We start from the raw sequence: 27547 nt of genomic DNA on the forward strand, positions 1-27547 counted from the left end.
AATGTAAAAAGTTATATTTATTATTGAAAAACCATTTTCAGTTATCTAAACAGTTAATTGTTATTCACTTGAGACTTTTCATAGGCAAGATGAAGAAAAATCTAGTTTTTTCGCTTGATATTCAGTATTTTCATATTATTCTCATTATTTTTTTTTAATAAATAAAACTTTCCAAACAAACTTTGCAAGATTTAATTCAGCACTGATTTATCTCGAAATCACTTTTCATTTTATTTTTTTTTTTTTTATTATTAAAAGTAGATTTTTGTGGATTTTTTTTGTTTTGATTTTTTGTAATACTGTGCACATTTTTAAGCAAAATTTTTCCTCTAGACATATGGTTTTTTCATTATAGTTAATTTTAATGTGAACAGTAATTATAAAATGTTTTAAGCATATTGTTTTTCAACCACTATTATTTAATTATTAAAAATACAATATTCTACTAATTTTATCAAATAAAACATTTTTTTAATAGTTGAAGGTTTTTTTAAATTATTGTCTGGATTTAAAATAAAAGTAATTGTAATTCAATTAAATAACACTTTCCAATCAAACTATGCAGGATTAAATTCAGTACTGATTTATCTCGATTTTTCCTAATTAAAAATAGGGGTTTTGTAAATTTTTTTGTATTTGTTTAATACTATGCACATTCTCAGTCAACATTTTTTTCAGAAATATATTTTTTTAATTATTAATAATTTAAATTTAAACATTAATTTTTTTTTTTAATTTTGAAATATTGTTTCCTAACCAATATTATTTATTTATTGAAAATACAATAATCTAATAATTTTATCAAAGAAAACATTTTTTTAATGTTTTAAGATTTTTTTAAATCTTTGTTTGAATTTAAAATAACAGTGATTTTAATTAAATTAAATTAAATTTTCCAAACAAACTTTGCAGGATCCAATTCAGCACTGATTTATCTCAACTTCTTTTATTAAAAAATATTTTCAGTCAAAATTGTTTCTTCAGAAATATATTTTGTAAATTATTAATGATTTAAATTTAAACAAGAACTTTTCAAAACATTTCAAACTATTGTTTTTTAACAAATATTATTTATTTCTTAAGAATACAATAATCTAATATTTTTATCGAAGAAAAAATTTCTTCAATATTATTAAAGTTTATAAATTCATTGTTTGAATTTAAAATAACGGTAATTGCAAGTAATTTAAATAACATTTTCCAAACAAACATTGCAGGCCTAAATTCAGGACTGATTTATCTCGAAATCTTTGTTTATTTTATTTTCTTACTAAAAATTTGATTTTTGTGAATGTTTTTTTTTTTAATACTATGCACAATTTTCAACCACACTTTTCCTCCAAAATTATAAATTCAAAACAAAATTCTTTTTACATTTATAATTTTTTGGAATATTGACTTTGAACCGGAAACGAATTATTAATTATCTAGAAGAAACAATAATGATAATTCGTCTAAAGCGTATAAAATTAAATTATATATTTTTTTCATATAAATATTAGGTCACTTTTTATCATGTTTTTTTTATATTAAATAATGATCATTTATTAGAACGCCTATCTTTTTGCAACCTGCTATACTTCGTACAACTTCGTAGTAGAAATTTGCCGTCGGTAAGGTAGAAAATGACCCTACAGTCTTGTGTTGGTCACGTATGTCAGTGTTGTGTATTTATGTAGGTTTATGTACAACATGTGCGGAATGTGTGATTTGAAAGTGAAATAAGTAATAATTAAGTAAAAAAAAAGTAATTATCTTAAATAGTTTGTTATTGGTTAAAAGTTTGATTCATTTCTTTATTTTAATTCATAATTTATTTATTGGTTGTCTTTTTATTCAGTTAAAACCGTTGAAATAGTGTGAGATAACCTCAAAAAATGAAGAAAGAGAAATTTTCAAAGGAACTTCGAAATTGTTATATTTCGAGTTCAGATGACTTGGTAGTGCAAAAGAAAGGAGGTGGAAGTATTATTGACTTTCGACCACTATTTTCCGCTGATGGAGAGTGAGTATTGAATTTATTTAGAAATTTTCTTCCGTATTTCCTAACCTCAAACATGCCTTTTACTCATTTTTATTTGATTTTTATCTAATTATTTCTTGTTTGTGTCTTTAAAAAACTTCCCTTTTTAAAACTTGCATAAAGATTGAAATCAAAGTATTACAAATTTGTAAATTATTTTTTTCCTCAATTTTGCTGCAAATAGTCTACGGCCTAATTCAAAACAAAATATAAATTTTTGCAGATTTCGAACAAAAAATTTAGAAGCTTTTTAAGAATTATGAAAGATTTGAAAAGAATAAAAAACATTTTCTTAAGATTTCTAGGAAAATTTAAAAATAACTTTTTATTTTAAAGAAATAATTTTAAGAAATTATTTTGAACGATTTAAAAAGATTGACCGAATTGTCAAAAGTGCTTTCCATTTTCCAAGATGAAAAAAAAATTTGGGAAGAATTCGAATCATTATAAAAGATATTTAGAAGTTCAGAAAAAATTTCAAAATAATTGAAAATTTGCTTGAATCTAAATCAACATGGAGATGGAAAATTCATATTCTTAGTTTTAAAATTCAACTGCTTGTAGAGAATTCGCGTCTCTATCTTAATAATTTTTTTTAAGCGCAACTGTTTAATTAAAAATTAATCTGGTTTTCACAGAAATTAAACCATTTTGTTAAAAAATCTTCTTTTTTTCAATTCAACTGTTTTTTATTTTAAATCAAACTCTTTTTGGTTTGAAATATCAACCACTCCATTTGTGGTTGCAAATTAATCTTTTTTATCTGGTAATTCAACTATTTGGTTGAAAATTCATCTTTTTTTGATAAAGCTTTCCGAAGATTTTGAAAAGTTTCAAGATAATAAAAAAATGGTCCTAAGATTCCTAGGAAAATTGAAACTGATTTTTTATTTTGAAAAATTAATTTTAAGAGGCTATCTAAAAAGTATTTTAAAGCCTTTTAAAATATCCAAAATTTCAACAACAAAATCTGGGCAAAATTCGAATCATTTAAAAGAAAAGAGAACTTTAAAAGATATCGAAACATTAAAAAAGATTTCGAAAAAAATCTGGAAATTTAAAGGCAATCTTTTTATTTTGAAAAATGTTCAATTTAAAAAATAAATAATTCGTTTTAGTTTAAAGGACATTTAGGAATTCAAGAAGTTTGGAAGATATTAAAGATATTTTTAAACTTTGACATTTTTTCGAAAATTTATCAAATATTTTGTAATTTCTTCCAAATTCCTGAATATCCATCAAACTGACTCAAATTTTTCTTACAATTTTGAAAAATCGTGTAAAATAAAAAAAAAGTCTTTGAATAAATAAATTATAATTTGGTTGACATTTTTTTTCATTCTTGAACTTTGCTAGAAAATGTAACTGTTTTGTTGGAAATGCAACTGTTTTTGTCGAAGTTTAATCTTTTTTGTTTAAAAATATGTTGTTTTTTTGCTTTAAAGTTGAACTATTTAGTGAATTATGCCACTATTTTTTTTTGTTTTTCATATTTGCTTAGAATATTTCAAAATATTTCACAAAGATTTTATCAAAATTTTAAAAAATATCAAAAATATTTCATTGATTTCAAATGAATACAAAAGATTTCACAAATATTTATAAAAAATTCTTAATGATTTCAAAGACTTTACCAAAGTAAAATTTCTCGGAAGATTTTAAAACATTTTAAATATGTTTAGAAGATTTCAAAATATTGAACAAATATTTCGAACATTTCACAAATATTTCAATAAATTTCAGAATTATTTCAAAGATTTTACCAAAATTTTAAAAGATTTCACAAAAATTTCATATAAAATTTCAAAAAGGGTTACACCAGGTTTCGAAACATTTTAAAGTTTTTAAACGATTTAAAATTTGTTTAGAAGATTTCAAAACATTTTAAACGATTTCAAATTTATTTAGAATTTTTTTTAATATTTCAAATATTTTATAAAAATTTCATAAGAAATTAAAATTCAAAGTTTTTAAATGATTATACAAAATTTTTAAATATTTCAAAAATCTTAATGATCTCAAGTGAATACAAAAGATTTCACAAAGATTTAAAAGATTTTACCAAAATTTGAAAAGGTTTCTCAAAGATTTCAAATATTCGAACGATTTTATAAAAAATTTCATAAAGATTTCAAAAAGAATTACACCAGATTTCAAAACATTAAACAAATTTGAAACAATTTAAAATTTGTTTAGAAGATTTCATACAAATTTCATAAAAAGTTAAAATTCAAATTTGTTTAGAAATTCTTCAAATGTTTCACAAAGATTACGTAAAAATTTTATAAATAATTAAAATTTTAAGATTTCAAAACGGTATAGAACACCACATTTCAAAACATAAAACATACAAGGATTAATGGTTTCAAATTAATACAAAAGATTTTAAAAGTTATTACTGATTTTCAAAATTTTACCAAAATTTTTAAAGATTTCAAAAAGATTTCAAATGAATTAAAATTTTTCAAAATTTTCATACAAATTTCATAAAGATTTCAAAAAGGGTAATATACCAGATTTCAAAACATTTGAAAGATTTTAAACGATTTAAAATTTGTTTAGAAGTTTTTAACAGATTTTACAAAGATTTAAAAGATCATACAAAACTTTAAAATATTTTCAAATATTTAATTATTTCAAATGAATATAAAATATTTAAAGATTTTCAAGATTTTAAGAAAATTTTAAAATATATCAAATATCTTAACGATTTCAAAAATTTCATAAAAAATTTCATAAAGTTCCCAAAAAGGGTTACACCAATTTTCAAAACATTTTAAAGTTTTTAAACGATTATAAATTTGTTTAGAAGATTTTAGAACATTTAAAAAGATTTCAAATTTAATCAGAATTTTTTGCAATATTTCAAATATTTCATAAAAATTGCATAAAAAGTTAAAATTCAAAGTTTCTAAACGATTTAAAATTTGTTCAGAATTTTTTTTAATATTTCAAAGATTTCATAAACATTTCATAAAAAGTTAAAATTTAAAGATTTAATTAATTAAAATAATTTAATTTAATTTAAGATTTCAAAACATTTGAAAGATTTTAAACGATTTAAAATTTGCTTAGAGGTTTTCAGCAGAATTCACAAAGATTTCAAAGTTCACACAACATTTAAAAACATTTAAAAATATTTTAACGAATAATAACAGATTTTAAAACGTTCTAAAGTTTTTAGACGATTTCAAATTTTTTAGAAAATTTGTAAATATTTCACAAATATTTCATACAAATTTTCGTAAAATGTTAAAATTTAAAGTATTTAAACCTTTTAAAATTTGTTTAGAAGATTTCAAAACATTTTAAACATTTTAAACGATTTCAAATTTATTTAGAAAATTTTTTAATATTTCAAAGATTTCACAAAAATTTCACAAAAAGTTCAAGTTAAAAATTTCTAAACGAATTAAAATTTGTTTCTATGATTTCAAAACATTTTAAACGATTTCAAATTTGTTTAATTTTTTTTAATATTTCCAAAGATTTCAAAGATTATACAAAAATTTTTAATATTTTAATGATTTTGAGGGAATACAAAAGGTTTCACAAATATTTCAAAGATTTTACAAAATAATTTCATAAAGTTTTCAAAAAGGGTTACAACAATTTTTAAAACATTTTAAAGTTTTCAAACGATTTAAAATTTGTTTAGAAGATTTTTTTAATATTTCAAGAATTTCATAAACATTTAATAAAAAGTTAAAATTTAAAGATTTAATAAATTTAATTAATTAAATTCAATTTAATAAAATATTTCAAAACATTTGAAAGATTTGAAACAATTTAAAATTTGTTTAGAAGATTTAAAAACATTTTAGACGATTTCAAATTTGTTTAATTTTTTAAAAATATTTCACAAAGATTTTAAAGATTATACAAAAATTTTAAATATGTTAATGATTTTGAGTGAATACAAAAGATTTCACAAATATTTCAAAGATTTTACCAAAATTTTAAAAGATTTTACAAAGATTTCAAATATATTAACGATTTCAAATGAATAAAAAAGATTTCAAAGATTTCATAATAAATTTCATAAAGTTTTTAAAAAGTTTTACACCAATTTTCAAAACATTTAAAAGTTTTTAGACGAATATAAATTTCTTTAGAAGATTTCAAAACATTTTAAACGATTTCAAATTTGTTAAGAAAATTTTTTAATATTTCGCCAAATATTTAAAAGATTTCATAAAAATTTCATAAAAAGTTCAAATTTAAAGATTTCAAAAAGAGTATAGCACACCAGAGTTCAAAATATTTGAAAGATTTTAAACGATTTAAAATTTGTTTAGAAGTTTCCAACAGATTTCACAAAGATTTCAAACATCTTACAAAATTTTTAAATATTTGAAATATTTTAATGATTTCAAGTGAACATAAAAGGTTTCACAATTATTCCAAAGATTTTACCAAAATTTTAGCAGATTTCACGAAGATTTCAAATGAATAAAAAGATTTTTTTAATTTCTTAAAGATTTCCCAGATTTCAAAACATTTTAAAGTTTTTAAACGATTTGAAAATTCAAATAAATAAATAAGATTTTGAAAATTTCTTAAAGATTTCGAAGATTTGACCAAAATTTTAAAAGATTTCAAATATTTTATCGAAAAACACCAGATTTCAAAACATTTTAATGTTTTTAAACGATTTCAAATTTTTCAGAAAATTTCAAGACATTTTAAGCAATTTCAAATTTGTTTAGAATTTTTTTTAATATTTCATAAAATTTTTATAAAAAGTTAAAATTAAAAATTTGTAAACGATTTAAAATTTGTTTAGAAAATTTCAAGCCATTTTAAACATTTTAAATGATTTAAAATTTGTTTAGAAATTTTTAAAATATTTCACAAAGAATTCATAAAAAATTCATAAAAAGTTAAAATTCAAAGATTACAAAAAGGATATAGTACACCACATTTTAAAACATTTGAAAGATTTTAATGATTTTAAGTGAATACAAATGTTTCACAAATATTTCCAGTATTTTACCAAAATTTTAGAAGATTTCACAAAGATTTCAATTATTTTAATGATTTCAAATGAATACAAAAGATAAACGATTTTTAAGATCTTACCAAAATGTTAAAAGATTTCACAAGAGAGATTTCATAAAAAATGTCATAAAGATTTCAAAAATGGTTACACGAGATTTCAAAACATTTTAAAGTTTTTAAACGATTTAAAATTTAAAATTAATAAAAAAGATTTTAAAAATTTCTGAAAGATTTCCAAGATTTCAAAACATTTTAAAGTTTTTAAACGATTAAAAATTTCAAATGAATAAAAAAGATTTTAAAAATTTCTTAAAGATTTTCAAGATTTCACCAAGATTTTAAAAGATTTCAAATATTTTATCGAAAAACACCAGATTTCAAAACATTTTAAAACATTTTAAACGATTTCAAATTTGTTTAAAAGATTTTAAACGATTTCAAATTCGTTTAGAATTTTTAGATTTAATTTAAAGATTTGTTTAGAAGTTTTCAACAGATTACACAAAGATTTCAAAGATTATACAAAATTTTAAAATATTTTAATGATTTCAACCATTTTCACGAAGATTTCAAAGAATTGAATGATTTCAAAGATTTCAAAATTTTCAAGGATTTTAAAGATATAAAAATATTCCCAAAGATTTCACAAAGACGATTTCTTAACATAGCAAAAGTCCTTGAATTTTTTCTTAAGGATCGCTAGACACCCTGTATATTTCGACTTGAAGTCTTAAGCGTTTTATATTTCATTCAGTATGGTACCCATCAATTTATTTAATCAGAAAGAATTTACTCCCCTATACATCCCCTTTTTTCATGATAGAATCATCCTATTTTCTCTCTTTTGAGAGCGGTTTGGACTTTAAAGTCTGTAATTATATTGTTCTTTATTTTTTCGAAAATCCGGATCAATTAAATTAATGATAATTTATTTTTTTCTTAAATATTTTTCTAAACAGAGCTGTTTTTATGTTATTTCATGAATTTAACCATGAGTTTTTCTTGCAGAATTTTGTTCATAATATGGAAACAAACGATTAGAGCATACAGTGCTCAAACCGGCGATTTTGTCCGAGAATTTGAGCCAGCTGAAGGCAGAATAACTGGAATTGCCTTGCATCCAGATATTTCTGACACAATTATTGGCTGCATTAACACTGGACAATTAACTTTTTGGAATTGTTACAGTGGGCTTGTCACCTCGAGCTTGGTAAACTTTTATTCAGATTAAAATATTTTTTCACGTTCTTCATTAATTAAGTCTATCAGGGTGGCGATTTTGACCAGGAATTGACCTTGAATTTTTTAAATTGCGAAAAAACCTCGAAATAACGTAGAATTTAATTTCAAGAACGGGAATTTTATAAATTTTTGGAAGAAAAGTATATCCAATCTCTTGAAATATCAGTTGATAAAATGCAATTTAAAATAAGTTTGATTTGATTTTTTTTAAATGTGAAGCTCAATTGTTGACTTTTTGAATTTTGAAAACATTTAGTTTACAATGTGCAATTCTAAAATCTTTTGCTATAAAAAATTACCTTTTTAGGCCTCCATTTTTAAGAGTACATTTTCAGTTAAAAGAATTTTAAAATACGGTTTTGAAAGCTTTATCTATTAAGAATTAGAAAATGTCTCACAAAAAAATGTTAAGATGATTAACTTTTAATTATCCATTATTTCATGATTTTGAAAATTGAACTGTAGTTCGAATGTCAAAAACTCAACAATAATTTTTTTTGCAGTATAATTCTGAATTTGTTCAAAATTAAACAATTCACAGATTTTTATTTTAAAATTGAAATGTTTCAATATCGAAAGCCTTAGAAGTTAAAGAAGTGTAAGCGTTTTCATCATTTTTTTTGTTATAAATTAATTTTTTACCAAAAAATTTAACTATTTTATTTTTAGTTCAAAATTTGTGCCTTTTTTTCTTAAAATTTCAACTATTTGGCGAGAAAGTCATGTATTTTGTATTCTTGTCTTATTTTTACAGAAAATTAATCTACTTAGTTCAAAATTCATCTTTTTGGTTAAACATTTATTTCATTGTTTGAAAATCTAATTATTTTGTCACAATTTTTTTTTTAACTATTTGGTGAAAAGTTCGTCTTTGTTCGTAGAAAATGAATCTTCTTAGTTCGAAATTCATCTGATTAGTTGAAATTTATTTTGAATGTAATTATTTTATTAGAAATTAAATTTTTTTGTTGGAAATTAATTTTTGTACTGAAAATTTAACTATTTCGTTTTTAGTTTAAAATTGATATTTTTTAGGTGAAACATCAACTATTTAGTGGAAAATTCAATTCAATTGTTTGAACATTATTATTTGCCCTTTTTAAATTAATTGTTTAACTGAAAATGTAACTATTTCATTTTTACTTCAAAATTGATATTTTTTTAGTTAAAAATTCAACTATTTGATGGAAAATTCATATATTTGATTAAAAATAAATATTTTTTCTTCGAAAATTAAGTTTCGTATTTGAAAACTCATCGTTTTAATTTAAAATTCAATTATTTTCTTTGAGCATTAATTTGTTTTGTAAAAAATTAGTTTTTTTTTTACATTTTTTTTTAAACTGAAAATTTAACTATTTCGTTTTTAGTTGAAAATTTCCTCTTTTTTAGTTGAAAATTCAAGTATTTGGTGAAAAATTCACGTCTTTTATTAAAAATTCATCTTTTTTTTTTTTGAAAAATAATTTTTTAAATTAAAAATTTAATTGTTGCATTTTTTCTGAAAATGTATCTGTTTTTTTGAAAATTTATATTTAAATGCGAAAAATTGAACAATAATATGTTTTACAGAATGATTCTGAATCTGTTGAAATTAAACAATTTACAGATTTTAACGTTAAAATTTGAACTGTTTAAATTCGAAATCCTTTGTAATTAAACAAATTTATGAATTTTAATAAAATTCAATTATAAATCGAACAAATGTAAAAGTTTTGATTAGTTTTTTTTTTTTTGAAAAATTTTTTTTACTGAAAATTTTAACTTCATAGTTAATACTTTTAGTTAAAAATTTGAATACTTCATTGAAAATTCATGTATTTTTTTAAAAAGTCGTTTCTTTTCTATAGAAAATTCATCTTCCTAGTGGAAATTTCAATTTTCGTGTTTAAAAGTGTAATTAATTTTGTTAACCAATATTTTTTTGTTTAAATGATAATTTTTTGAACCAAAAATTTAACTATTTCATTTTTAATTCAAAATTTGAAATTTTGTAGTTAAAATACAATTAATTGGTCAAAAATTCATGTATTATGTTAAAAATTCGTGCCTTTTTTATAGAGAATTAGTCTTTTTAGTTGAAAATTAATCTTTTTGCTCGAAAATTCAATTCTTTTCATTGAAAATATAATTATTTTGTTAAAAATTAGTTTTTTTCTTCTTGTTGAAAATTAATTTTTGTAACTGAAAATCACGCTGTTTCATTTTTTCCTGAAAATAAATCTGTTTTTGTTAAAATATTGTTGGAAAGCCGTAGTAATTAAGCAAATGTAAATTTCTGATTGAAACTTTATAAATTGTTTTCAATTTTTAAATAATGCCAAATGAATTAAAAAATAATTTAAGACCTAAAAAGGTTTTGAAACATTCTAAACAAATAGTCGATTTTTGAACGTTTTGAGCAAAATATTTAATAGATTTTTAAGCATTTTGAAAGGTTGAAAAATAATAACAACTTTTATTACGTTTTCTAGGAAAATTAAAAATGATTTTTTAGTTTGAAAAATTAATTTTAAGAGAATATTTAAAAAGATTTCAAAAAAATTTCAAAATATTAAACAAAATAATTTGGAAGGTTTTAGACTCCTTTAAAAAAAATTAGGGTTTATTAAGAAGTTTAGAAAAGAAATGGAATCGTTTTAAAAAAGAAAATTTTGAAATAAACCTTTGAAATATTTTAAGGATTTTGAAAGGTTCCAAAATAATTTTTAAAGAAATTCATACTATTTTCCGCAAAATTTTAAGTGATTTTTAATTTTTTTTAAGTCTTAAGAGAATATTTAAAAATATTTTTTTTTAATTTGATGAAAAAATAACAATTAAAGAATGATTAATTGAGACAAACTTTGAATAAGTTCAAGAGGTGGTTGCAAGTTTTAAAAAGATAAGAAAATAATTCAAAACTTAAAAAGATTTCATATAATTAAAAAAATAATCTAGATTTTTTAATTTTTCGAACAAAAAATGCACTAGCTTTTTCGGCATTTTGAAATGTTTTAAAAGATTAACAAATTTTATGAACAAGAATTTATGAAGATCATCTTAAAGGAGAAGAATTTGAAATAAAATTTTGAATATTTGAATAAAAATATTTTAGCTGAATTTCCTTTTTTAGCAAAAAATTTAATTTTTAGTTCAAAATTGATATTTTTTGTCGAAAATTAAACTATTAGATGAAAAATTTATGTATTTTATTAAAAATCATCCTTTTTCGTAGAAAATTAATCTTTTAATTTGAAAAGTCATCTTTTTGTGTGAAAATTCCATTCTTTTTTTGAAAATTAATTGATTAAAAGCTTTAGGAAAAATTCGAATCATTCATTCTAAAAGAGAAAAGTTTTAAATAAAAATTTTTAAGCTTTTGAAGTTCTAGGAAAAGTTTTATAATAATAAAGAAAATTTGTCATGTGCCTGGAAAAATTCAAAGTCATTTTTTATTTATAAAAAAAAGTAAGAGAATATTTAAAACTATTTTTAAACAAATTGTGATGTATAAATAAAAATTGAAGAAGTATTAATTTTTGATGTTTTTGAATTAAAATAATTTATCTTCCACTTCAAAAACTGTTCAGTTAAAAAAAATTGTGATAATTTGCAGTTCAGTTTATTATAACTTCAAATGTAAATTTTTTAACTTCAAAAGAAAAGGTTTTTGAACGGAGAAATGAATTAAAAAGATTTAAAGAAGTATAGAAGATAAATAAATAATTTTTTATCTCTGACATTAATTATATTTCTTACATAATTTTAAATTATTTTAAATTCTTTGAAATATTTCAAGCTAGTTACAAAGTATTACGAGAAGTTTTTTATAGATTTCAATAATTTGAAGGAATTTTGAATCATTCAATGAAAATTTTTGATAAGAAACATTTTTATTTTATCAACTGTAAATGTAAATAAATTATTTTTAAAAGAATCCATACTTGAGTTATTAAAGGAAAGCAATAATATATTTGACAAAACGTTTCGAAATCCGTTCAAAGTTAATAATTTCCAGATTTTAACGTTAAAAATTAAATTGTTTCAATTCGAAAATCATAGTCATCGAAAAAATGCAAACGTCCGATTAAAACTTTATAAAATATTTTTTACTTGAAAATAACTTCATAATAATATATTTGTTATAAAATATTGTTTCAGTCTAAAATATTCCATTTTTAGTCCATTCAATTAAAAAAAATTTTAATGAAAGAAAAGAATAATATATTAATATGCAGCAATATTTGACTGTTCATTTAGACGAAGTTGTTGAATCTTGGTGTTTAAATAACAATTGAGCACTTATTAATTGTAGAAAAAATTTGAATATTTTTAAAAGGTATTTAGAAGTTTTGAAAAGATTCAAAATTAATTTAAAACTTGAAAGAATTTCAAATAATTTAAACTGAGTTTGTACCGACAAAATTGAGCTATTTCTTCCGAAATTTCGGTGCAAATAGCCACAGTTTAATTTAAAGCAAAATGTCGATCTTTGCCAATTAAAAAAAAAATTAGAAACTTTTTAAGAATTATTTTATGTTAAGTTTTATTATTTCATGTTAAGTTCAAAAATATTTTAAAAGAAAGAAAAACTTCTAGAAGTTTTCTAAAGAAGTAACTTCTAGAAAATTGTTAAAAGAAAAACTTCTAGATTTCTCAAGATTTTGAAATAAAATTTTGAAGCTTTTTAAGGATTTTTTAAAATAAAATAATTTATAAAATGTAAAGTTCATTGGTTCTTTAATTTAGAGTATTGAAAATGATAACGTGGATTAAATTTTTACAGTTTTTGTCTGAATCTTTGAACTCATTAATTTATAAAAGTTAAAAATTCTAAATTGTTTGCGAACCGGGAAAAACCCGGGAAATGATCGGGATTTTTTCCTTGGATTAAAACGGCCATACTGAATAATTTTAAGGAATTTTTCAGATATTAGGGTATTTTTCAAACTTCTAAGGCATTTTCAGAAGCTTTTAATTTGAATTATTTTAGGGAATTTTAAAAGATTACAAGGATTAAAAAAAAATAATTTCATTTATGAGAAGTGAGGTGTTTTGTCGAGTTTTAAAGGTTTGAAAAGATTTGGAATTCACCCTGAATTGATCGTGAGGACCAGTTGATTAAATGATAAAAGGATTTGAAATATTTTAACGGTTTTTTTTTAATTTCTTGGCATTTTCAAGAACTTTAAAAATTTTCAAAAGAGTGTGTAGGATTTTAAATAATTTATTTTATTTCAAAAGGTTAAAAAGAAATTTTTTTATTGATTTCAGTAATTTAGTGTAATTTAAAAGGATTTGAAGTGGTTGAAGTTAATTTTTATAATTCTTTCCAGAGATTTCCAAGGGTTTTCACTATCTGAATGGATTTTAATATTTTAATGGATTTCAAATTCGCCCTGAATTCTTACTGATTTATTCTAAATCCTTTTAAATTCTTTTGAATTCTTCTATATTTACTCAACTCTCCACAATTCAATTAATTTGTCCATATTTTTCAATTATTTTTAAATTACTTGATTGCTTTTTTAATTCAGCTTTCTTTTTAAATTAATTTTATCCCATTCCCAAAATTTTTTTTACTCAATGGAATTTTTCGATTTTTAACCTTTTTCCAATTCATTTGAATTCTTTTGAATTTAACTTTTAATTGTTTTGTATACATTAGTCACTCCTTGTGTTAGAATTTAGTAGGGTGTAAAAGATTTGAGGATATTTTAATTTTTTTTCTTTGAACTTACCCTGAATTCTTTTAAATTCTTTGAAATTATCATCAATTTTTTAATTTACCTAAGGGCATGTGACACAGCTAAATACCTATATTACCGACCACAGTTTTTCAGTTCACTGAATGTTTTTTTGAACCTAAGAACTTTTTTTGTAAATAAAATATCGAGCTGAAACTTTGGGAAATGTATTAGTGTACAATAAAGTACGTTTAGGTACTGCATTTTGGTAGGAACTTCACTGAAAATTATTTCATCTTTTTTCTGAACCTCAACATTTTTTGAACGTTCGAACTTTATTTATACATAAAATATCGGTCTTAAACTTTGAGAAATGCAAGAGCCGAAAGAAAACTACGTTTAAGTACAAAGCTTAATAATAAAAGATGTAAAAAAAAATTTTAACAATCAATTCCAATGGCATCAGCCGGTAACGTTGTACACTAAAATAGGAAACCTAGCGGCCACTAGACGAGGCTCTAGAGGGTTCGTATTTTCGTGTACAACGTTACCGGCTGATGCCGTTGGAATTGATTGTTGAAATATATTTTTTTACATCTATTATTATTAAGCTTTGTACTTAAACGTAGTTTTCTTTCGGCTCTTGCATTGTTTAAAGTTTGAGAACGATATTTTAATTATAAAAAAAGTTCGAACCATCAAAAAATGTCGAAGTTCAGAAAAAAGATGAAATAATTTTCAGTGAAGTTCCTACCAAAATGCAGTACCTAAACGTACTTTATTGTACTCTAATACATTTCCCAAAGTTTCAGCTCGATATTTTATTTACAAAAAAAGTTCTTAGGTTCAAAAAAACATTCAGTGAACTGGAAAACTGTGGTCGGTAATATAGGTATTTAGCTGTGTCACATGCCCTTAAATCCTTATAAATTCACACATTTCTTCTTAATTCAGTGAATTTTTTTAAATTTTACGAGTTTTTATTTAATTGATCCTAAAGTTTATTAACCTCATCTTGAATTATTAAGCACTTCATTAAATTATTTGAATTCCCTTGCATTTTTGCAACCTTATTTCAAATTTACTGAATTCAATGAAGTTTTTTCAAATCGTTTTAAATTCATTTCATTTTTTTCTATTTCACCTTGAATTTTTATGAATTTCATCGAATTCCTCTCTTTTACCTTAAATTCCTCTCAATTTATTCCAGTTTCACGGAAATCAATGGATTTTTAACCAAAATTTTCAATTCATTTGAATTCTTTTAAATGTAACTTGAATTGCTCTGAAATCTTCTGAATTTATCCCAAATTTTTTACCCTTTGAGCGCAACAAAAGTACTTTACCTGGAAACCCCTGAAAGTGACCTGGAATTGGAAATAGTTCCATGAATCGTCATCCTGGTCCGTGTTTCATTAATTATTTTTGAATATTTTTTTATTTTTCTATATTAGAATTTGGATATCAAATACAATAACAAGAAGGAATTAAAAATGAAGTTCTTTCACATTCTAAAGTACAAAAATACAAAAGGAAAACCGGTTCAGCACGCTCTTATTAGTTACACGCTCGGGCAATCCGGAAACATTTATTTAGCTGTCTACCATTTAACGCATGGGACTTGTATTATGTCAAAAGAAATCAAGTAAGTACGATTGTATCATTAAAATAAAATACATTTTATTTTTATTTCATGGTGTCTACTCACCTGGAAAAACCTGGAAATGTCATGAATTTTTTTTAAGTGTAGGAATTTTTTGAGAGCGTGTCTAAATTATTATGTAAAATTAAATATTTTTTTTTTTTATTTGAAAAAGTAACGGTATATTATTGGATTTAAAGTTTTTGTAGAAAATTCTGTTTTTTGGGGGGGTTTGAAATTAATTTTTTTAACTTGGAATTTAAGTATTCTCTTTTTGGCTGTAAAATTATTATTTTTTTTTTATTTAGTGAAAAATTTAACTTTTTGTTTAAAGAAAGATGTGATTTGATGAAAATTCGTCCTTTTTGATGCAAAAGTAATCTTTTTAGGTTGAAAATACATCTTTATGATAATACATTTTTAGTTGAAAATTCATTTCTTTTGTTGAAAATATAAAATATATAAAAATTAAACTATTCAATTGTTGGTTGAAAATTCAATTATTTAGGTTAAAGTTTCATCATTTTAGTTTAAGATTCATCAGTTTAGTTGAAAATACGTTTTTTTTTTATTGTAAATTCAGCTGCTTGGTTGAAACTTAAACTCTCACGTAAACAATTAATTTTTTCTTTTGTTTAAACATGCATTATTTCAATTGAAAACTAATCTTTTGTTGACAATTTTTTTTTTTTTCAAAATTAATATTTTTTCAACTATTTCAATTAAATATTCCATCAGTTTAGTTGAAAATTCATCTCTTTCTCTAGCAAACTATTACATTTTTATCTGAAAATGCACTTTTTTGGTTGAATTTTTTTTTCTTTCTTCTTTAAATTAATTTTTTAAACTAACGCAGTTGCATATTTGATAATTTTTGTTGAAAATTTATCTCTTTCGTTGAAAAAATCAAATGTAAAAAAATTAAACTCTTAAATCTTTGGTTAAAAATGTATATTTTTTTGTTGAAAATTGATGTATTTTGTTGAAAATTAATTTATTTGTGCGAATATTTAACTATTTTGTTTAAAATTCATTGTTTTTTTTAAATAAAATTTTGAACTGAAAATATAAATTTTACATTTTTGGTTGAAAATTATTCTTTTTTAGTTGATTAAAAATTAATTTTTTTAATTGAAACTTGAGTTATTCTAGTGGAATAATCATGATTATAGTTGAAAAACTATCATTTTCTTTGAAAATTTTACTATTCTATTTTTTGTTGAAAATGTATATTTTTTAGTTGAAAATTCAACTATTTGGTTCAAAATAGATCTTTTATGGTTGAAAATTGATCTTTTTGAGTTGAAAAAAAATTTTTATGACAATTTATCTGCTTGATTTAAAATTCAACGAATGCAGTTGGAGGTTCATCATTTAAGTTGAAAATTTATCATTTTGTTTGGAAAATAAATATTCTATTTTTGGTTGAATATTTATCTTTTTCGTTAAAAATTCGTCTCTTTTGGTAGAAAATTTATCTTTTATTTGAAAATTCACCGACTTGGTTCAAATTTAAACCAATTTATTTAAAAATTTAGTTTTTATTTCATGATTCATTATTTTAATTGATAACTAATCTCTTTTGTTTAAAATTAAACTTTTTTGTTGAAAATTCGTTTTTTCTTTTTGTTGAAAATTAATTTTATCAACTAAGAAAGTTGAATATTGCATTATTTAAATTAAAAAATCACCTCTTGTTAAAAATTAATGGCTTGAATTAAAAATTAAACTATTTTTTCAGTTTGGTTGAAAATTGCCATTTTTAGCTGAAAATTTTAGTTTTGTTGAAAATTTAAGTTTTCCAGTTTCGGTTCAAAATGTATCTTTTTTAGTTGAAAATTCAACAATTCCATTTTTTTTAATAATAGATTTTTTTGGTTAGAAACTTTAGTGCTTGCTTAAAAGTTGAACCAATTTATTAAAAAGTCATTTTTGTGTTCATGATTAATTATTTTAAATTAAAAGTAATCTCTTTTGTTGAAAATTGTCCTTTTGTGTTGAAAATCCATTTTTTCTTTTTGTTTAGTATTAATTTTATTAACTAATCCAGTTGAATATTTCATAATTTTAATTGAAAATCCATCTCTTCATTTATAAATTAATGTTTTTAATTAAAAACTAAACTATTCAACTATTAGGTTGAAAATTCTTGATCGGAACTTGAACTGCTTTGTTAAAAATTAATTTTATTAGTTGAAGATTTATTTCTTTGGTTGAAAATTTAACATTTTTATAGAAAATTCGCTTCTTTGCCTAAAAAATAATTTTTTTTTTAATTTGACAATTCCAATTTTGTTCAAAATTTATCGTATTGATCATTTTTATTTGAAAATTCGTCTTTTTTAGTAAAATCTTTGTTATTTAAAATTCAACTATTTTTTTGAAAATTGATCTTTTTTTTTAATTCGTCTTTTCTTGAAAATTATCTTTTTTATTTAAAACTCAACTTACATTTTAAAATTCATAATTTTAGTTGCACATTTATCACTTTTTTGAAAATTTAACTATGCCATTTTTGCTTGAAAATTGATCTTTTGTTTTTGAAATTTTAATTATTTATTTGAAAATTTGATCTTTTTTGGTAAAAAATTCATCTTTTTGTTTTAAAATTAACATCTTCCATTTTTAGTTGAATATTTATCTTTTTTATTTAAAAATTCATATACTTTGTTGAAAATTCATTCGTTTAAAAATCTAACTATTTCAATTTTGGTTAAAAATTTATCTTTTTTTTTTTTAAATTCAACTATTTAGTTGAATGTTGGTATTTTCGCTATAAAATTAATATTTTTGTTTACAAATCCTAATCTTAATCTTCTTGGATGATAGTTAAACTGCTTTGTTAAAAATTAATTTTATTAGTTGAAGATTTATTTCTTTGGTTGAATATTTAAATATTTTGTAGAAAATTCGTTTTTCCCCTGAAAATTAATATTTTTAAAAAAATTTAACAATTCCAATTTTGGTTTAAAATTTATCGTTTGGATAATTTTTCGTTGAAAATGATCTTTTTTAGTTGAAAATTCGAATAGTTGGTTGCAATTTCATGTATTTTGATGAAAATTCGTCTTTTTTGGTAGAAAATTTATCTTTTTGGATTAAAATTAAACTATTCTAGTCGAAAATTCATTATTTTAGTTGAAAATCTATAATTTAGTTTGAAAATTTTACTATTCTATTGTTTGTTGAAAATTTGTGTTTTTAGTTGAAACTTAAACTATTTAGTTAAAAATTAATGTACTTTGTTGAAATTTTGTTGTAATCTCTTTTGTTGAAAATTGTCCTTTTTTGTTGAAAATTCGTTTTTTCTTATTTAATTTTATTTTTATGAACTTATCAAATTGAAAATTAATGTTTTGAATTAAAAGTTAAACTAGATTTTTAATTTGGTTAAAAATTTAACTTTTATTCTTTAAAATTTGTTTTTTTAGTTATAAAATTAATCTCTTTTTTACAAATTTAGCTGCTTAGTTAAAAATTAAACTCATTTATGAAAAAATAATTTTTTTGGTGATGATTCATTATTTTAATTGGAAAGTAAACTCTTTCGTTTTTTTAATTTGGTGGAAAATTCGTCTTTTTGATAAAAAAATTAATCTTGTTGGTTGACAGTTGAACTGCTTTGTTAAAAATTAATTTTATTAGTTGAAGATTTATTTCTTTGATTGAAAATTTAAATATTTTGTAATAAACTAGTTTTTTCCTTGAAAATTAATAGTTTTTTTAAACTTCAACAATTCGAATTTTGGTTTAAAATTTATCGTATGGATCATTTTTCGTAATAATTACTTTTTTAGTTGAAAATTCGAATAGTTGGTTGAAAATATATAATTTAGTTTGAAAATTTTATTATTCTATTGTTTGTTTAGAACTTATCTTTTTTAGATGAAAATTCAACTACTTGGTTCAAAATGGATCTTTTATGGTTGAAAATTTATCTTTTTTAGTTGCAACTTTTACTATTTAGTTGAAAATTAATGTACTTTATTTGAAATTTGTTGTTTTTTTTCACACAATTTATCTTCTTGATTTAAAATTCAACGATTATTTTAATTGAAAAATAATCTCTTTTCTTGAAAATTGTCCTTTTTTGTTGAAAATTCGTTTTTTGTTGTTTAATATTATTTGTATTAACTAATTAAATTGAAAATTTATGTTTTATTTCAAAATTAAACTATTCAACTGTTAGGTTGAAAATTTATATTTTTTTGTTGAAAATTCAACTATTTAGTTGAAAATTTGTATTTTCGGTATAAAATTAATCTTTTTGTTTAATATTAATCTTATTAACTAATCAAGTTGAACATTCCATCATTTTAATTGAAAATATATCTTTTTCGTTTAAAATTTATGTTCTGAAATAAAAATTAATCTATTTTTTTAATTTTGTTGAAAATATAACTTTTTTATTGTTGAAAATTTGTATTCTCGTTATAAAATTAATCTTTTTGTTTATAAATTTAACTGCTCAGTTAAAAGTTAAACTCACATATGAAAAAGTCATTTTTCGTTGATGATTCATAATTTTAATTGAAAAGTAATTTCTTTTATTTTGTATTTTGTTTAAAATTTGTCTTTTGGGAGAATAATTTAACCTTCTTGTTTGAAGGCTGAAGTGCTTTAATAAAAATTAATCTTATAAATTAAAGATTTTATTTCTTTGGTTAAAAATTTAACTATTTTCTAGAAAACTCGTGTTTTTGCTTGAAAGTTAATATTGTGAATTGAAAATTTAACAATTCCAATGTTTGTTGAAAATTGATCATTTTTAGTTTAAAATTCAACTATTTGGTTGAAAATTAACATTTGCATTGAAAATTCAAGAAACCCTTGAGATACATAAAAAAACCCTCGAATTGTCAGAGAATTTGTTTGAAGGATTTGAGTAGACACTCTAAATTAAAATGAACAAATCTACAGTTTTTTTAAAAATTGTTATAAAAAATGTAAATCTTGTGTTAAATATTCTAGAGGAATGGCTAGTGTATATTATATTGACATTGTTGGAAATTATGGAGACAATCTGATTGCTGTAGGACAAGAAATCACAGTTTTCAGACTAGATCCAGCGAAGAATTTATCTATGAAAGTGTAAGTTCTTGAATAATAGTTGAGTGGGAAAAAATTCGATTTATTATTAAATTAATAATAAATGCTCATATCAATTTCATGAATTTTTTTAAACAGGCATAGAATTAGTAGAAGAATTACGTGTGTCGCTGGCCATCCGGATGACCAATGTGTTGCCGTGGGCGATTCGAGTGGTCGAGTTGTTTTATACAAAAATTTGAGCCAGAGACCAGTTGAGACAGTATATCACTGGCACACTTTACCAGTTACTATTATAGCTTTTAGTAAATCAGGTAAAAAAAAAACAATTTTATTGTACGCTTTGTAACTTAGGATATATTGAAATTTTTCCTGCGAAATTGATTTCAAAACTTGAATTGTTTTGTGCTTTATTAAATTAGTACTTTTATTTGGATAATTTTGTTAAAAAATTTATTTATTTAGTTGAAACTCTTTTTTTTGGTTTAAAATTCTCCAGTTAAAAGTTAATAGTTTTTTCAGTTGAAAATTCATCTTTTTTTAATTAAAAATTCAACTATTTCGTTGAAAATTCACATATTTTGTGAAAAAATCCATTTTTTTGTTAGAAAATGATCTTTTTTTAAAGTAAATCTCCTTTAAAAAAAAATTTTTTTCTGTTAAAATTCAAGTATTTCAGTTAAATATTTATTTCTTTAATTGAAAAATCACCTTTCAGGTTGAAAATAAAATGAATTTGTTGAAAGTTAAACTCTTTTGATGAAAATTAATTTTTTTGGTTGATGATTAATTATTTTAATTGGAAATTGATTTTTTTGGTTGAAAATTTGTTTATTTTCTGGTTGAAAATTGTTGTTTTTTTTCTTACTGAAAATATAACTATTATTCCAGTTGAATGTTCCATAATTTTAGTTAAAAATTAATCTCTTTGGTTGCACATTTATTTTTTGACTACAAATTTAATTATTTAATTTTTCTGTTGAAAAATGATATTTTTCAGTTCAAAATACGTCTTTTTTGGTTAAACATTTAATTTTTCAACTTGAAACTTAATTATTTCAGTATTGATTGACAATTTGTAGTCTCAAGTACAAATTAATTTTTGTTGCTGTTAAAAATCCAATTATTTCAGTTGAAGATTAATTTTTTTTAGTTTGAAACTCATTTTTTTTGGTTTAAAATTAATCTATTTCAGTTGAAGATTCACAATTTTAGTTAAAAATTCATTAGTTACGTTATAGATTAATTTTTTTTTTTTACCAAAAATGTAATTGTCCATTATTTGTTGACAATGTATCTATTTGATTGAAAATTAACTTATTTGCATACTTTTTGATAAAAAATTAATTTTTTTTTGCTAGAAAATTCGACGGTTTGATAGAAAATTCAACTATTTTGTAGAAAATTCGTCTGTTTGACTTAAAAATGCACAAATTTGGTTTAAAATTTTTTTTTGACAAAAATTCATATTTTTTTGGGTTGAAAATTTTACTATTTTGTTGAAAATTCGCCCCCTTTGAATAAAAATACAATAATTTCGTAAAGATTGTAAGTATTTGGTTTAAAAGTCAACTTTTTTTGCAGAACATTCGGCTTGGAATTTCAAGAATTTGATAGAAAATTCAACTATTTCGTTGAATATTTAACTATAAGGTTGAAAATGAACTTTTTTTAATCAGTTAAAAAAATCCATCTACCATTGTTTGAAAATTCAATTGTTTTGTAGAAAATTGGTCTTTTTTGTTAAAAAATTCATCAATTTAGTTGAAATTTTGTTCTGTATCATCTTAAAAATCTGTTTTTGTAGAAAATTGAATTCTTTTGTTAAAAATCAACTTCCTTGTTGAAAATTCGTTTTTTTTTTGTAAATGAATATTTAACTGTTTCATTTTTGGCAAAAATTTATTTGTTTTTTTAATTGAAAATTCAACTATTTAGTTATAAAATCATTAATTTTGTTACAAACATTGTTTTTTTTCAGTTAGAAATATTGTTTTTTTTTCCAAACATTTTTTTAATTTTTTTTTTTTTTTTGTGAAAATTTACTTTTTTCTTATATAAAAATTTCACTTTTCCTTTGAAAACCCTGGTATTTTATTAAGATTGCACTATTTTATTTGAGAATTTCACTATTTGCCTGTAAATTTAACAATTTTGTTAAAAAATCGATTTTTAAATTGAAAACTTTTTTTTAGTGAAAAAGTTAACTATTTGGTTGAAAAAAATTTTTTGAACAGTGTTATTTGCGGGTCAAAAAATCAACTGTTTTGTTGAAAATTGGTCTTTTTGGCCTCAAACTCATCAATTTGGTTGAAATTTTGGTTCTATATCGACTTAAAAATCTGTTTTGGTAGAAAATTGAACTCTTTTATTAAAAATTAACTTTCTTGTTGAAAATCTTTTCTTCTGGTAACTATTTCTTTTAAAGCTCATTTATTTGATTAAAATTGCACAATTTTAGTCAAAAATTTGACTATTTGGTTGTAAATTTAACAATTTTGTTGAAAAATCGATTCTTTCATTACAAACTCATTTTTTACTGAAAATTGAACTGTTATATTTTTTGTTTTAAAATAGATTTTTTTTAGTGGAAAATTGAACAATTTGGTTAAAAATTAACTTTTTTTTCTTGAACGTTCTTATTTGCGGGTTATAAAATCAACTGTTTTGTAGAAAATTAATTTTCTTGGTTTAAAAATGCATTCATTTGGTTGAATTTTTTTTTCTATATCGACTGAAAAATCTGTTTTCATAAAAAATTCAACTCTGATTAAAAATGAACTTTTTTTTTTAAAATTAGATTCTTTTTTGTTTTAAAATAGATTTGGTAACTGATTACTTAACTACTTCATTTTTAGCGATACTGTAATTTTTTAGTCGAAAATTCGTTTTTATTTTCTTTTTTTTTTTTTGGTTGAAAATATATTTTTACTGAAAATTTAACTTCTATTTTTTCGTGAAAGCGCATCTTTTTTTATTGAAGATTCTCAATTTTAGTTAAAAATTTAATTATTTATTTGGTTGCAAATTTAAATATCTTTTTGAAATTTCTTTTTTTTTAATTTCATTAATTTGTTTATTGAAAATGTAACCATTTCATTTTTAGTTGGAAATTTGTCTTTTTAGTTGGAAATTTAAATATTTTCTTGGACATTAACATTTTTGTTTAAAGCTGCTTCATTTTTGGCGAAATTATTTTTTTTTTTTAGTTGAAAATTCAAGTATTTGGTTTATAAATTCAAAAATTTGTTTGTTTTTTTTTTTTTAGTTGAAAATAGTTTTTCTGATTGAAAATTTAGGAATAATTTTTTTGGTGAACTATATCTTTCATTTTTTGGGTTTAAAAATTAGATTTATCAGTTAAAAACGTAACTATTTGGTAAAAATTGACCTATTTTGTTGAAAATCGTTTTTTTTTTCATTTATTTTTTTAACTGAAAATTGAACTGTTTTATTTTTATTGAAAATTGATCATTTTTGGTTGAAAAATTGTATTTTTTAGTTGAAAATGTAACTATTTAGTTGGAGATTATCTTTTTTCTCGAAAATTTATATTTTTTACGTGTTAAAAATACAAATGTTTTTGAATAAATTGTCTTTTTGGCTGCCATTTTTTTTTTTTTTTTTTAGTTATAAATTTAAAACAATTTTTTTGAAAACTCAGGTATTCTATTGAAGATTCGCCATGTTAGTTCCAAATTCTACTATTTGGTTATAAATTTTAATATTTTGTTGAAAATTCATTTTTTCACTAAAAATTCCATTATCCCATTTTTGGGCGAACATTTATCTTTTTTACTTTAAAATGTAACTATTTAGTTAAAAATTGATCTTTTTCAGTTGAAAATTCATGTTGCTGAAAATTTAACGATTTTGTTGAAAATTCGTTTTTTAATTAAACATTAATTTTTCAAACTGATAATATAACTATTGAATTTTTGATTGAAAATTGATCTATTACAGTCAAAACTTAATCTTCTTGGTTGAAAATTTAGCGATTTGGTTGTCAAATTCATTTTTTCAGGATAAAATTAATTTTCTTAGCAATTTTTATTACACTTTCTGTAACTTCTTATATACTGAAAATTTTCTTCCATGGATTATTTTAAAACTTGAATAATTGCGTGCTTCATTAAAATTATTAATTTTTCTTATTTTAATTAATTATCGACAGGTGGTCACATGTACACAGGAGGCGGAGAATGTGTTTTAGTAAAATGGACTCTTTCCAATCCGCAAAATAAAGCCTTTTTACCACGTTTGCCAGCGCCCATCAAACACATTACTATTGCCCCAGAAAACATTTACATTGCTGTTTCTACTCTGGATAATGGTAAGTTGTCATCCAAAAATTACGTAAGCTGATTTAAAAATAAAAAAAAAACAATATTTTTATGTAATACTGAATGCTTTTTCAATATTTTTTTTTATACAAATGAAAATTTGTCAATTTAAAACTTTTTTCAATATCATAAAAAATAATGCATTATATAAATTTTTAATAAATATTTATTTGTTAAAATAGTTTGAAAACTTAAATTCGAGCTGAAATTAAATTATAAATATTGAGAATAAGAAAATAAGTATTATAAGTTTGTTTATTCTCTTGAAACCTTACGAAATTCTTGTAAGGCTTCTAAAGTTTTTTTTTAATCTTTAACAATCTAAATTTCTGAAAATCTTTTCAAGTTTAAAATTCTTTTCAATTTTTTTAATTTCTTTAAAATTTTTAGAAAATCGTTCGAAATTTTAAAACACTTTTTTTTAATTTTCTCTTATAGTTCATTTTTTCCAAATGAAAAATTAATTATATTTTCAAACGAATCGTAAGAAAATTCTTTTCTCATCTTTTCACACTTTCTAAACCTTTTAATCTTTAAAAATCATTGAAATTTTATCTGCATTTTTTCTTTAATCAGTAAAATTGCATTAAAATCTGTCAATTGCTTTTTTACAATTTTTTAAATCTTTTGAAATAATCTCTTCCAATTAAATTTTCAAATAAAAAATTCATTCTAATTTTTCCTAGGAAAAATACCTCTGACCATCTCCTAAACTTACTCAAATTTTTTTGGTAAATAATGTAATATGGGTAAAAATGTAAAAAAATTCTTTAAAATCTTTCATACTCTTTTTAAAAATTTTAGGAAATAAATTTAAAATTTTCGTAATCTTTTTTATATTTCTCTTAGAATTCATTACAAAACAATAATTTCACATTTTTCCGTGAATCTTCAGAACATTTTATTTTCTTAGCACCCTGTAAAATCCAGTTTACCTAAAATATGACTAAGTCCTGAAAAATTAAAAAAATGGTCTCAAAGTCTTCTGTATTCTTTTTCCACGCATTTTAAATTATTAAAAACTTAAAATTATTCTTTTAAAATAAAAACTAAACCACTTAAAACTTTTCCAGAAATCTTGAAAAATTTAATTTCCTAAAATCTTTCATAATTATTAAAAAAGCTTTCAAGTGTTTTTTCTCGAATTTTTCAAAAAAAAATCATAAAATTTAGAAATAAATTTTATCACGAAGTAAAATTATTTATTTAAAAATTTTAATATACAAAATTGATGGTGGAAAATATTCATAAATAAAAAATGTTAAGTAATCAGGTCGACCAATCAAATACGATCCCGCCCTCCTTTTTAATTTTACGTAATATTTAAATGTGCCCTGAAGTGTTTTTATTTAAATTAAAATCAAAATCCTTTTTCGTTAACAAGAATCTTTCTTTTTTTTTATAAAAAGTTTGTTCTTTTGGTTTGAAAATTCAACATTTTTATTTGACTAATTTTAATTTGTTGCAAAATCATGTATTTTATTGAAGTTTTATCGTTTCATTCGAAAATTTAATCATTTCATTTTTAGGTGAAAATTGATATTTTTTAGATAAAAGTGCAACTGTTTGGTTAAAAATTAATCTAGTTTATTGAAAAATGATCTTTTTTACTTGGAAATTGATTTATTTCGTTAAAAAATCGTCCTTTCTTGCTAGAAATTTAATCTTGGTTGAAGATTTATTTATTTGCATATTTAACTATTTTATAAAAATTCTTGTTTATTTTTGCTTGAAAATTAATGTCTTCAACTGAAAATTTAACTATTTCATTTTTAGTTCAAAATTATTTTTTTGTTAAAGACTTTTTTTATACAAAAATTAATCTGTTCAGGTGAAAATTTAATTATTTTGTTGAAAATAATTATTATTTAGTTGAAAATTTGTGTTTAATTTTTAGTCGAAACATTTCTGTTTTAGTTGAAAATCGATGTATTTTATTAAAAATTCTTCTTTTTTGTTAGAAAATGTATATTTTTTCGTTAAAAATCCAACTATTTGGTTGTGAATTAACTTTTTTTTCTAAAACTGCATATTTTGGGATTAAAAATTTAACTCCTTTGGTAGAAAATTCAACTCTTTTGTTAAAAATTTACTTTAATACTAAAAATGCGTTATGTTTTTCGTTGAAAATTATTATTTTTTTTGTGAATATTTAACTGTTACATTTTTGGTAAAAATGTATATTTTTCATTGAAAAATCAACTATTTGATTTGGAAATTCAACTATTCTGTTAAAAATTAATTTTTTTTCTTGGTGGTAAGTGAATTTTTTCGATTGAACATTTTTTTTATTAAAACTTAATTTTTTGAACTGAAAACTGAATTGTGTAATTTTGGTGGGAAATGGATCTTTTCCAGTTGAAAATTCATTTTTTTGTGAGAAAATTAATTTTTTTATTTTAAAATTCAATTATTTTGATGAAATTTTTTGTTTTGTTTGGAAAATAATTTTTTTTTAATGAAAATTTGATTGTTACATTATTTGTTTAAAAAAACTTATAATTTTATTTAAAAATTCATATATTTGGTTGATAATCAACTTTTTTTAAATTTATTTTTGCGGGTTAAAAATTTAACT

At 21.2% G+C, this 27547-nt stretch overlaps 1 protein-coding gene across 1 annotated transcript in view; it reads left to right on the top strand.

The window, feature by feature from the left end:
* Window positions 1–1697: 1697 nt before the first annotated feature.
* LOC117183063 (WD repeat-containing protein 75) overlaps window positions 1698–27547 on the top strand; it is a 57803-nt gene continuing 31953 nt past the window's right edge. Inside the window, exons 1-7 of the mRNA XM_033376219.1 lie at window positions 1698–1721; window positions 1841–2005; window positions 8033–8234; window positions 15390–15580; window positions 20549–20668; window positions 20765–20940; window positions 24801–24959. Of these exons, the coding sequence (XP_033232110.1) occupies window positions 1878–2005; window positions 8033–8234; window positions 15390–15580; window positions 20549–20668; window positions 20765–20940; window positions 24801–24959 (976 nt within the window). The 5' untranslated portion in view covers window positions 1698–1721; window positions 1841–1877. The remainder of the gene's footprint in view (window positions 1722–1840; window positions 2006–8032; window positions 8235–15389; window positions 15581–20548; window positions 20669–20764; window positions 20941–24800; window positions 24960–27547) is intronic.

This window comes from Belonocnema kinseyi, chromosome 2 (genome assembly GCF_010883055.1).
Source record: "Belonocnema kinseyi isolate 2016_QV_RU_SX_M_011 chromosome 2, B_treatae_v1, whole genome shotgun sequence".
NCBI lineage: Eukaryota > Metazoa > Arthropoda > Insecta > Hymenoptera > Cynipidae > Belonocnema > Belonocnema kinseyi.